This window comes from Macrosteles quadrilineatus, unplaced genomic scaffold, assembly GCF_028750875.1.
Source record: "Macrosteles quadrilineatus isolate MER2022 unplaced genomic scaffold, UCM_ALF_1.0 Scaffold_2__2_contigs__length_208266976, whole genome shotgun sequence".
Lineage (NCBI taxonomy): Eukaryota > Metazoa > Arthropoda > Insecta > Hemiptera > Cicadellidae > Macrosteles > Macrosteles quadrilineatus.
Window position 1 is genome coordinate 151,074,292 of NW_026542595.1, and position 13,373 is coordinate 151,087,664.

At 32.8% G+C, this 13,373-nt stretch overlaps 1 protein-coding gene across 7 annotated transcripts in view; it reads left to right on the plus strand.

Annotated features, from left to right (window-relative positions):
• The window catches only part of LOC128985820 (protein still life, isoforms C/SIF type 2), a 587,264-nt gene extending 574,436 nt beyond the window's left edge, over positions 1-12,828 (plus strand). For 6 of the 7 annotated variants that reach the window (XM_054405731.1, XM_054405729.1, XM_054405730.1 and 3 more), the window contains 9 exons: positions 257-436; positions 941-1,059; positions 1,417-1,593; positions 2,248-2,435; positions 2,851-3,008; positions 4,376-4,603; positions 5,201-5,428; positions 8,569-8,706; positions 9,947-12,828. In XM_054405731.1, the coding sequence (XP_054261706.1) occupies positions 257-436; positions 941-1,059; positions 1,417-1,593; positions 2,248-2,435; positions 2,851-3,008; positions 4,376-4,603; positions 5,201-5,428; positions 8,569-8,696 (1,406 nt within the window). In that variant the 3' untranslated portion in view covers positions 8,697-8,706; positions 9,947-12,828. Of the gene's footprint in view, positions 1-256; positions 437-940; positions 1,060-1,416; positions 1,594-2,247; positions 2,436-2,850; positions 3,009-4,331; positions 4,604-5,200; positions 5,429-8,568; positions 8,707-9,946 lie in introns of those variants that run through there. The other variant, XR_008490076.1, reaches the window with a different exon arrangement.
• The last annotated feature ends 545 nt before the right edge of the window (positions 12,829-13,373 follow it).

Consider the following 13,373-nt stretch of genomic DNA (forward strand, 5'->3'; position numbering starts at 1 on the left):
CATGTACACAACAGTTTGGGTGAGCAATCACGTAAGCATAAACTCCTCTAAAACAGGGAGTACGGTGTATGTATGGCCGTATGGGGCTGTCCAAATCAAACAAATCCAAACCATACTGAGATACTGTATCGGTTGGTATTAGTTACAAATTTGTAAAATCCTATAAGCATTTTTTAAAGTTTCAACAAAAATATATCTGCGACGGAATTTTAAAATATTTCATGCTTTAAGACATAAGCAATTCTTTTTATTTTAGACGAGGGAAACCAAGCCCTTCAAGAGTTCCTATCTTCAAGAAACCCACGACAACAACACTCCTCCACCCTGGAATCCTATCTCATCAAGCCCATACAGAGAATCCTCAAGTACCCACTCCTGCTGCAGCAGCTTAGAAATCTCACAGACCCTCAGTCTGATCAACATCTTCATCTCGTTGGTAAGTTTACGCTTTCTCTTGTCTAAGAGCAACTAGTAATGACAGAGCCTCAGGTTCAAAGGCCGTTTCCTCGTAAAAATATATGTGTAATATTTGTAATATTAAAGTATGTGTAAAATAAATACTGATTTAAAACCAGAAATAGAAATACCTAGCCTTCTAACTTTTTAATGGTTTAGATTAATTAATTTATTAAATTCTAAAATATTGTAAAAGTACTTGTCTACTACTGTGTTTTGGAACATTTTAATCTGCTCAGCAACATTATTATCTGTTACTTACATGTATAAAAACCATACAACAACCTTAGCTGTGCTCTCTTTGTTGAAAATATCTGTGGAACATGAAACACTGCACCGTAAGATTCAGGAATGTCTACCTAGCCTGCAAACTATTTCATGGCTTTTAGATTAAATTCTTCAGAGCTGTGAAACTTATTTTAAACGTCCATCAATGTGCGTTTGATTATTTTTATCAGCTCAAGTACAACTTAACCTGTTACAGAGGCCTTAAAGGGAATGGAAAAGGTAGCAGAGCATATCAACGAAATGCAACGAATTCACGAAGAATACGGTGCAATATTTGACCACTTGTTCCGACAACACCAGAAGTCTTGTAAACAAGTAAGTAAACACTATATTGTGATTATTAATTGCATTGATTTTATAGTATGGCTTACTTAGAGGGAGCGAGCTGGTCTCGTGATAAACTTGGTCTCAAAGGCCCTGGGTTAATATCCTGCCAATCACCAGTAGCTTTTACTATGTCATAATGCTGCGAACTTCTAAGCTTAGCCGAAGTAACAAGTAAAACAGTTCTGAACTAGAGCCTATGATGTGAAGGAAGGATGTATAACAAGAAAAAAGTACAGCATACTTGATGTATGCAGTCCTGTGAGGTACCTATGGTAATTAATAAACACATAAATAATTAATTACATTGTATAAGTTGAACCTATAGATTGTCCATTCATGTTTCAGCCGATTGATCTCAGTCCAGGAGATCTGTTGTACTACGGAGGTGTAGAGTGGCTCAATATCTCAGATTTCCTCGGCAAAATCAAGAAAGGACTTGAGCTCCATGCAATGTGCTTTGTGTTCAAATCCGCTGTTGTTTTCCTGTGTAAAGAAAGACTTAGACAGAAGAAGAAGCTAATGGTATGTTTATCAAAATAATTTTGAAAGATATTTTAAAATCACAAACCAGATCTATCTAGTTTAACATGTTTAAAACCGATAAAGAAAGGTAAAATAAGTTGAATCCAAGTTGATAGGTTTAAGGTGGTTTCTTGAATCAAAGTATTGTAGGCATATATCTCATTTTTATTATGAAGGTAAAATATTGTATCATAACTGTTGTATACAAAACAAATTCAATGCATTTATATGTTACTTTAGGCCAGATACACTACTATTTACTACTTATGACTTATGAAATCACAGTGCCTTTAGTTTTATGAACTGTGAATCTCTCAATGGAATTGTTCTTGGAGAATTTAACTGAGTACCCTAGCTCATTGAGGATCTTATCCTTGCTGTGACCAACTGGCTTACGTGACTTTGTATTACTTAAAACTCTTTTGATCATTGAATTTGATTAACAGTCAATGGTTATGGATAGTTAAGATATAGAAGGAATCCATGCCCACTTTAATAATTGGAAGAGGGTGTTGTTTTGTAGGGGGTGCCAGAAAGTGAAAAATTCCCCCACAAGGTAGGTGAATAGGTGTGCAATTATCTTTTGGGCCCATAGCGCATCACAGCATCACATGTTAACCGCAGGTCTGAAGAACACAATGTATTGTTTGACAGAGTGTGGCCAGTAAAGGTAGTTCCAACGAGGTGGAGATCATCCGCTACCAAGTGTTGATCCCAGTGACAGAGGTGCAGGTTAGAGCCAGCTCTGCCAAGGACATGGACTCTCACTTCCTTTGGGAACTTATTCATCTACGAAGCCAACTACAGCGGCGCTCGGAGAAAGTCTATGTCCTCAGCAATAGGTAACTTTTCCTCTGCTTAAATCATACAATGTTGCAGAGTTAATATATTATTCAGTATCTACCTACTGACTGTAAAAATGTAACATTCAGCTTGATAAAGTCAAAATGAAATAACATGATGAGGCTATTAAGAAAATTTGAAAGAATCCCTTCATTGCACTTGATTGGGCAATACTTACCGTGTTTCCTTTAAAAGGTTTTGAATCTTCGGAACAACATTTTCAGTACCACAACTATTTGAACTTCAACCTTATGACGTCATCTTCCAATATGTGTGGTGTTTAGTTCATAACCAACCGGATAACTTCATCATGAACACATGAACACAAAATAGACATTATCTGCCACAGTCTCTTAAACAATTTAACAGTTCCTTCTCATCTACTTGAACTTGAATCTGTTGATGTTTTCACAGCACTGCAGATTTCCGTAATGCCTTCTTGAAGACAATACGACAAATCATCAGAGAGAGTGTGAGAAATATGAGCATACCTGCGACCAAACCAGGATCTTCACCTTCACAGCTAATCAACAACACAGCGACTCTGGGTAGACAGTCTGCCAGCAACACTGGTGAGTGTTGTAACAAAAGTAACACATGGGACACAGAGGAATAAAATGAAATAAACATTTTTAGTTGTCTAATTATTACAGTAACGGAAAACTCAATAACAGAAACACCTTTTCATAGTTATTGCCAAACAACGAATTTCTTACTCAAATTGACTACGGTTTCTAAACAGAGTAATGTCTGTAAATGTTGATGCCCATTTCAACAAGCAGTGTTTGTGTCTTGGTGAATTTGTTTGCATGGTTGGTGATTACATTAGTTTTTGGTTTTTTGGAAACAGTTGGTTTTTATGAAATGAGAAGGTCAGAAAAATTTGTATCCATAAAGAAAGGCCAGTTGTATGATTCTATAAATATCTCTTAAACAGCACATCGTTGGGAAGACAAAATTGTCTTGAATCTAAATAGTGTGGTTCTTGTAGCAGCCACAACTTTTTAATTGTTTAATTCCTTTAAATAATCAACTAACTCAACTCGTGAGTCTAGTCACATTGTAGGTTCTCTCTTGTAGTTTAGAACCGCAATGTACCTAACTGATTGTATTCTAAAATTCTCTAAAGAAAACGTATACCAATAAACAATCTATGGATTTTTAAAGAAAATTGATTGAGGAAAATAAATTAAGATGAGAATACACCTTGGATAATCTGCATTCCTCTCAACTATGACCAATAACATGTAAATGCTATGAGTTGTGAAATATGTTTATTTATAACCTTGTGTGTTCTTGTTTGGTTTGTTTTTATTCATTACTAATCCCTAGTACAAAGTAACATTTCTTTTCCATGCAGTTAGCTATATCGTTCTAGGTTTATCTCACATTTATGTATTGTATGCCTGTTATCCACTTTGCATTTTAAGAATATAACTCTTGCACACATCCATCTATTTGGACAAGCCATGTATTCAAATTCAAATACATTTTAGAATGAGCCCCTCAAAGAAAAGAAAACCCTACTGTCTAAAATTATATTTACCCTCAGTTTTTTTTTACTGTGATAGGCAATGAGACTTGACAGATAAAATGGTTCACACTAAGTTTTTCTTTCAGTTTGACAGTTTCAGTTTGAGTTAAAAAGTTGGAATGTTTAACAGAAATCATTAATTTACAGCAGAACTCTTTTGGTGGCTGAAATTCAACTATGCTAATTTTTTACTAAAACTAAAACTGGCTTCAACTATATGAGGATGGAATGTCCAGTTCTATTTAAAGAAAATAGCAAATACTTTAGTACTATTTTAATTTATTTAGTTCTTGTTTATTTTATTTTACCCTTTATTTTTCTTCTTTTTCTTTTATGTTTGCCTGTTGCATGTCTGTTGTAGCGGTTGTTCGCAGTGTTAGTTTGCACTACTCGTTGTCCTCACAGGCCCCCGCCAGGCCACCCCGGGGGAAACTCCTCAGACCAAGACTACTCCGAGCGGAGTCGTCATCATGCAGGGCTCCCACACTCTCGGCAAACCCAAGAAACCACCCAAGGGACCGCAGCGACACTCAGCGGGCAACATAGACTACGACAATCTGGAGACTAGGGAACAACATCCGGAGCCCAACACTAACTTTAGGTCAAGAAGTAAAACCGTCTCTGACGCTGTTGGTGAGTTGACATTTTTTGCCGAGGGATTTTTATGGATTTGTAACATAGCTAATTTTGGCTTCTGCACCCTCATGGAACTCAGCCCTTGTCAAATCCTATGTCCTTTATGAACCTTGAGATTCTCTTTTCATTGTGCCATGATATTCTCCTTGATCTGTACAAGCTATTCCAAGGGATGTAGAGAACTCAGACAACAGGAATTGGCATTTGGACAGTGTATGTGAAAGGTTGTGGTCTCCTCCTCACAGCATTCAAAATTGATGGGCTAAGATTTATAATCTTAATTTTCATCAATATTGTGTGATGTTTATTGGACAGAACCAGAAAATGTGTCTTTTTATAAAGCAACTTCTGTCTCAGGATCCTTCAACTACTCAAAAATCAGAAAGTTACCGGATGGATCATATGAATGGTCAGGAGCTTTTTGAAGGTTTGAAACTGGACCAAGCTGTCTTTGGTTGGGCTGATAATAAATGTTTCTGAATACAACCAGATGATCTTGGTAACAAAACTCGTACAATCAACGCTCACATTCGCAAAATACCTTTGTGTGTTGGCATCATATATAATCCAATCTGAATCAAAAATATTTTGCAGATTCAGAAAAAAAGCAACACGATTGTGATCCCGGAACGAAGTCAGAAGGGGAGGACGAGAACAGCCAATCAGGAGCCAAGGGGAAGGGAGGTCTGGGTCGCACTCCCAACCACCTGACACTCAGCACGACATCGACATTATCTGCTGGCAGCACTGGGAGTCAGGCGAGACTGATACAATCATCACAACAACCAGAGAACTACCAACCTCCCACCGTCAAGGACCTGGGTAAGAACCACGCCTGCCTTCAATGTTATTATGCAGGCCGCATCAAGTGACATAGGCTGCATGAAATGAACTTCTAGTTCATTTCATGCTAATGTTGAACAAAACCTGGTTGGGCTTCATCTCTTTGTCTATTTTTTTGCCCTGTAAAATTGGCTCTATGAAAATTTAAAACTATCGCTAAAAAAATCATAGGTGATCAAAATTGTATTAATAAAAATAAAATTTGATGTCCTTTCTCTAATACAGACTTTTCAAAAAAACTCTCTATTGGAGAAAGGACATTTTACAACTTTCAAGTTATATGAAGTAAATGAGTCAAATGGCTTTTTGACATAACCAATTGCAGAACAGTTAAAACATGTTCTGAGAATAAAGTTCCATATAGCCTAGTCAGATTAAGTCAAGTAAGTCAAGACATGTTTAAAAAATGAACGTCTCAAAAAAATAATATAGAGTATATATTTTTAAATAAAGGTAACTAGTTATTCTAACTAAAACCAACTAACTAACTAAACTAACTAAAACTAACTAACTAACTAACTAAAACCAAAAATAATTATGTATTTTATCATGGTGTTATTGAAAGCTGGATAAGTTAGATTTAAAAAATGGTAACCACATACAAGGGTGAAAAAACTTATAAGAGATGAAGCCCAAACATTATTAAGGTATACTTTCAATAATTATTATTAGCATTAACAATCCAAACTGATATTAATTCATAAATGTTAAACTGATTTATTCCAAAAGGTAGGCAAAGAAAATTCCTATACAGGCAAAGAAGCAATATTTTTTATTTTTATCTAAACTGTCTTAGCCTATCAGGCACCGTACGGTGTATTATTAAGGTACAAATTTGAAAATAAGCATTGTTAAAGACATTTTTTATCTATTGCCCAATAGCTTAAGTATGGTGTTTTTTTTTAGATCATGTTTAGGTATACTAATAGATGCACGTTGTGAATTACAAAAGCAAATGTTATTTAGTGATTGTTAATCCTAATAACACTGTTTTAATAACAAATGTGATCCAATTGACTAAAGTTACTGCTATATTTTGTGATCATCTCTTAAGGTTGTGGTTGTGCAGTCCTTACTATGTACTGATAGATATGGACTTATATTTATCTTACAGTACATGCCCTTTTGAACCATCTCTAATAAAGGAAACTTAATTATTAAAAGTTAATTTTAATAAATGGCAATTTTGGCAATACTGTTCTATTAAAGTAAAAGTCTGGACTAAATTTAGGTTTTCCTGCTTGCGTTAACTTGACACTTTAAAGGTTTGATGGACAATATTGTTTAAAATATTGAGTAACGCTAGGGATACAATACAATGTTATTTCTATTTTCATACCACATACTTTACCAATGATAACATTTTTGGCATATATGTACTTTCCAAAACAAACCTGTTGTATTAAACGTTTCTCACTAAAATCACCTTATAGGTAGCTTAGCTCATTAACTGGAATTTGGATTTTAAACTTTTGCAATACTAAATACACAAAATTCAATAATTAATTCCTTAACAATTAAAATAAATCTTTCCTTAGGCGCTTGTGATTTTCTTTGGTTGAAATGTTATGTGATACTGTTTAAATTTGGATTCAGTAATTGTAATTGAACTATAATTTTTTGTTTATTATAAACTAATTATAATAATTAATGTATTGCCAAAATATGTGTAAAGTTTCTTTTTTTACCCCAGTAAACTTTTATAAGAAACAGTTATACTTCCAATGAAATTTTCTGTTAGTCTAATATATGGTAACTTAAATATATAAATGCTCAATAACTATACAATTTGTTTTGATTAAATGATATTTAAAACAATTTATTAATCTAATGTAGTATATAGTACAAATTAGGGAAACCTAAACATTCTGTCAATGATCATACATTGAAGTCTTACTAAAGTTGATCACAGTTTGAAGGTGATTTAAACTGTTTTGTTTATGTTTCAATTAACCTCCCTGTTTGTCAAAAAAATTAGAGAAAGATGTTCTACTTTTTGAATATGGCCCATTGAATACTATTAAAGTTTTGGAATAAACTTTTAATGGATTTTTTTTATTTCTCTGAAACATTGGCAGATTGTTTACTATTGTTGTAGATCTATTTTAGACCAAATGTATCTTTTATGGAGACTACAGAATAACTGTTACGATGATTTCTTTGAAAGTGTAGACACGTTGTAATAATGGTTTCCTGTCTGACGAGTTTTGTCTTCCATATGGTTGATTATGATTAAACTATTATACGCCATTTACAAGTCATATATTTAATGCTGTTACAATATGCTGTTCATAAGACTCTACCAACGCTTCTGATGGCTGTGGAAAACCATAAAGAAATGGAATGCAGCTTATATATTATTATTATAGTTGAAGTTTTGTGAAATGTCTATTATTAGATTACCTAGAAGTATGTTCTGGATGTAAAACTTTTATTTATTGTATCATTGAAGTAATATAATATTGGAGTGATAAAAAAGTGTTCAGATATGTTAGTCTATTAAATGTTAATCTTATGTGTATAAATTATGAAATCCAATATATATTTTATGTTGGAAAGAGTACCTAATGTTGAAAACTCCTCCTTTTTGGGTGTATACACAGAAACATTTTTGTCTTTTCAAAACATTGATTCTTTACTATTCATGTGTGTGGACAACACTGTTTTCTTGCAGTACACAATCCACAGTTAAGTTCTTTGGTTAACATTATATTACTTCTTTTGTTTTCTATTTACTATGGTTTACTCCTGTCGTAAGTTCCGATAGATGTTCCACGGACACCAACACAACACAACACAGCTGGAAACGTACGTCAAAACATAAAATCTCGCTTCATATTTTTTTTTTCATTTCATTGCCATCCTTTATGTTGTGCCGTCTGTAGTTAGCGTTGATTTGCTGTTGTTCGCTTCTAGTATAGAAATGTCTGTTGGTTTCCGTTACTGCTGACTTTGAAAAATCTAACCCCAACTAAGCCAACAGAAGATGGTCCTTAAATTCACAAAGTATAAAGGATGGTAAAAATGATCAAAAAGATTGCTATAAATAAATAAACTTTGAACTACACTTAACTATAGACAAATTCTCAAATAAATTATAATTGAAATTATTGTTTTAGGGTCACCAGTTTGGAAACCAAGAGACATAGGGGAGGCCCTTACGCTTCCTCGCAAGAACAAAACACCCTCCACCTCTTCTACTGACTCTCACTCTCGCACCCTTGGTCGTAAGCCTGACAAGCAGTAAATGATAACAGGTAACTCATTTGCTGTCATCATTTATGTTGTTTTATTTTCTTCTTGGTAAGAAAACTGTTAATGATAGCCTTGCTTGTATTGCTTAAGGCTATAGCCTAACAATCCTCTTGGTTTATGGTCATCCTGATGGGTATACAGAGTAAAAGAGTAATACAGAGGTTGGAATTTGGAATATATACAAATTAAAATTTGTGTTTTTAATTGATCATATCAAACCAAAAGTAATGCAAATAAATTATAATAAAACAAAAATATTTTATAACATTATTTTATTTGAATTTTCCAGTGTTTTCTTTCTTTTTTCCTGGGAGATGATAAAGGTTAGATGATACTTTACTTACTTTTCTTTGAAATGGCGACCATACAAAGATACCATATCTTATTAGTTTAAAGCCTTTAAAAAAGGAAGTGAATGACAATATAAGCAAATAAAAATAGGATTTGTGGATGCAGAAATGTTATGTTTATGGAATTGCAGTGATATACCCTCTCATCTGGATGTAAGAAAGTTTTTAAATCCACTCAAAGGTATATCACCAATATCAATTTTAATTACAGTAGTTACTTGATGTTTAAGTAAATTACAAAATCCCACTAATCGCTAATCACTATTTACTGTAAAATAACATTCTGACCATAGTCCTCCAGTGACGATTTTGGTTATGTTTCTTTATGTTTCTTTGGTTATACAATATGAACTATCTGATCTAAGTATCATAGGTCTCCATACATTATTAGCTCAAAAAGGCAAAATGAAATAATTAAGAAAAATAATCAGTAAGTCAGTGTGTGGTGGGTGTTGCTAAAAGATTGTACTCAATCAAATTATAATTATTATTAATAATAATAATTATTATTAACAATTAAATTGTAAGTTGAAAGCAGGTAACTAAAGACTGTTTAATTTACATATTTAAATTTTAACCATTAGTTTGGCTATGAAAGTAGTAATTCTGAATTAAGTATTAAATTTTAAAATCTAGATTTTGTTTCACATTTTCAATACTTTCTTGATAATCAAACCCATCTGGTTTGTCATATTCTCGTCTATAGAAAACATTTTTGTTTTGTACAATGTTGAAGCTAAATTTATCATAGCCAGGTATCTATGAATCTTTTAATTGTGTTTATTAAACTATACAGTTGAGTACAGTGATTCAGCAACAAATCATTTTGTTTTTACATGTAGCTTTTTGTGACATCCTCAAGTTTATTCACACTGTTGATTGGATTTTTCAGATCGTGGACATGGTACAAATTTTCGCAGGCTGTGTAAGTAGGAAGGGTTGGACCTAGCTCAAACTGTGCTCCTCTTGTAGTCTTTGTAATTTTTGCACAAACTCCGACTAGAATCCCGCACTCGGTCTTGTCAAAAACAATTATGTAAATAAATAAGCCGATACGCTATTTGTCAGTATTTATGGTTATTATTAAATCTGAACAAATCCTTGAGTAGAACTTACTGACCAGTATTTTAGAGTTTCCCTAGTTCAAGCAATACTTTCAGAAGTTCAAGTCTACATCTTGGTTTAAAAAAAAATTGGAAACTATATACTTCACCTTCTCTATCATTGAGATAGAAATGTTTAAGGTCTGTTGGATTGCAAAAAAAACCTAAATTTCCAGAAGGATTTTTCCAGCAATAAGATACAGTAATTATTTATTGACATAACATATTTCAACATGTTGGCAGCTAAAATAAATCCCATGAACAAAGAAAATATAAAAGGTGGTTTTGCTGCAAACTTAAAGGAAACAGTTTTATCCATTTTGCTGTAATTAATTTAACTTACTTTCTTTGATTCATTCCAAACATCAATTCAACTGTGCACAAAGATATTTCAATACAACATTAACACATTTACAGTTCTGAGGTAGTTCCAACCGAATTGTTGTTATACCAAAGACACCATACTTGTTTAAGTAAAGCTCATCTTACACTTAAATAGACTTGTTTTTATGAAGCATTTGTAACTTTCAATAGATTTGTGTATTTATTGTAAACCAAAGGACTTAAGGTTATTGTACTGCATGCCTTCATTGATCAAATAGTTTAGGTTGATGGTTCACTCTCAAACTGTGATGATCGTTTTCCAAAACATATTCAATTAAGTAATTTAGTAAATCCATTTGCCTTCTTTTACTCACTTCAAGAAATCCACTTACCAGTAAATAATATGTTCAATCATTATGTAATTTTTCTGCCAGGGACATGGCTGTTTTTGTTATTGGTAGTTTTATGTTCCAACCACGTAGGCTAACAACTGAAACAATGTGATTTCAACAGACTTTTAGGACCAAACAGTGACATGTATCTTTTTCTCAATTCATGTTAACGTCAGTACGTATTTGGTTCCTAAAGTAACATACAATTATATACTTTTTCTTAATTGCTTTATATTTAATTTGGCAACCGGTGATTTTTATAGCTGGGTTTGAGAGTGAAGTATCATAGAAGTAGAACGTTATCCTCATTGTTTACATTTAAGATATAAATTACTTTGGTTTTATACCAAACAATGTGTAATTTCTTTTCAATATTGTGCCAAAATTGTGAAACTATGATTGTGTCACCTTGACTGTACAATATCAAGGTAAACCCAGCTCAAGTTTTGTTGTTTGAAATTAACTATTTATGTATTTGATTATTGTGTAATTAAAAGAATTTAAAGGATGTCGAAACATAGGAGAAATAATCTGTAAATTAATTACGTTACCATTGTAGAGACGGTAAGCTAAGATAGAATCGAGTTTATAGACTTGACTTTATTGTTTTTAGTAGATTTAATAATCAACTCCCTCATCATGACTCAATGTCCCAAATGTAAATATGATCCATGGATGTGAAATTTTGTTTTTCCGTGGCACCGTTTATTATAGTTTGACGTAATTTAACGTACATATTCAGTTGCTGTTGAGTTCTGCATAGTTTATGTTACCAGATTTGTTACAACAATAAACCAAATATTGTGAACAATGTCATGATCATTCCTTTATAGTAACTACGCATCGGTATTGGTATTTTCTTTTTATAAATGTTACCTTACCGCTTATTGTAAATATATATTCACTGTCTCTTAACATTTGCACTTTCCATTTGTTTCATAAACATTTCAATATCGATATGATTAAGAGTTTCAGTTGTTACCAGTGTTAGTGTACCTGTTTTTCGAGTGATCGATCAATCGGGTAATCGGTAATCTCGCATAACCTGGGTCAAGATTAGCACTCCAAGTGATTTCCGCAATCACCCCTTTGCACATCCTTTACTTTTTACGAATGTGTTTATTGTTTTTAGCTGTAACATAATGGTGCTTTTCTTTCTTTTACTTTAATTGATTACACACCCATATTCACAGATAAAACTAATTATAATTTTACTTTTAGATTAAGGTGACGAAAATTTGATGGACTTTGTGTCAAAAAAATGGAAATGTTTGGGAAAGTGTTAATTTATGCTCGGACCAGTTTGGTTGTGTGGTAATGTTTGTGATGAGAATGATTACTAAACAGTTCTAGCATCTAATTAATCCTAACTGACAAACTTTTTATCTATAACAATCACTGTGATACAGCAGAGTTTGATTATTACATTAGAATGCTATAAATTGGGATTATTATTTCAAAGAATCGCTAAAATATAACTGATACAATTGAGATGTAATTTTTTATGCCAAATTTAACAAATTCTTTAAGAGTTAAAAATAAACACTCTGCCTCAGAGGTGTATTTTAGATGATTAAAAAAAAAAAATACTACAGGAACTTACTAACTAATCAATGTTTGACATAACCAATATGGTACTATCGCAAGATTCATCCAAAGGATTTCGCTATCACCGTATTTAACGTAAGCTGGAATTGCTCAGGAGAGATAAATAATTCTCATTCTTTCGACAACAAGATTATTATTCTCTCGAAATCTCAAAACACTATCGTCCTAATCTTCTAGACACAACCAGACTAGTCCGAAGACACTGTTATTCCATATAGCAACACAGTTGTGTTATATTGGAGTGGAAGGCACAGAACCAGCCTTGTAAATACAGTGAGAATGTTAAATCAGAGGACAGCTTTAAGAGATTTTAAAATGTGGTACGAATACAGTAATATACTTATGTACTGTTATAGCCTTGCTTATTTATTCACCCTTCGTTTTTGATACCAGTATAAGAATGATATAGACGACTTCTCAAGTAAGCTATATCCAGTTTTTCCAAAATATCTAACATCTTCTACAGTTGGTTATTCATGCAATCTGTCTGTTAATGAACGGAACTAGATATCAGATTCCCATAAGTTATAGCCATAAGTTTTTTTATTAAGTTGAATTGAACGGCAAACAGTGAGCGGTGAGATCAATTACTGATTTCTGATGAATACATAGTCGTGTTAACTTAACCAAACTGAAATGAAAATTTGTAAACTGTAACAACTTTAATTTAACTTAACTATCTCAGTGAATAAAAGATAAAATAGAATGTTATACTGTAGTACCACTTTTAAGTGGCTCATTCAATAGTAAAAAAAAATTGGCTACGGCTGGTCAATATAGATGGCATATCTACTCCAGTAACCAACAGTCAATTAAGAAACTAAAAATGTTCCCAGTACTATCAGATGCTGTAGAAAATATAAAGTTTTTTTTTCAAACAACAAGCGTTTAA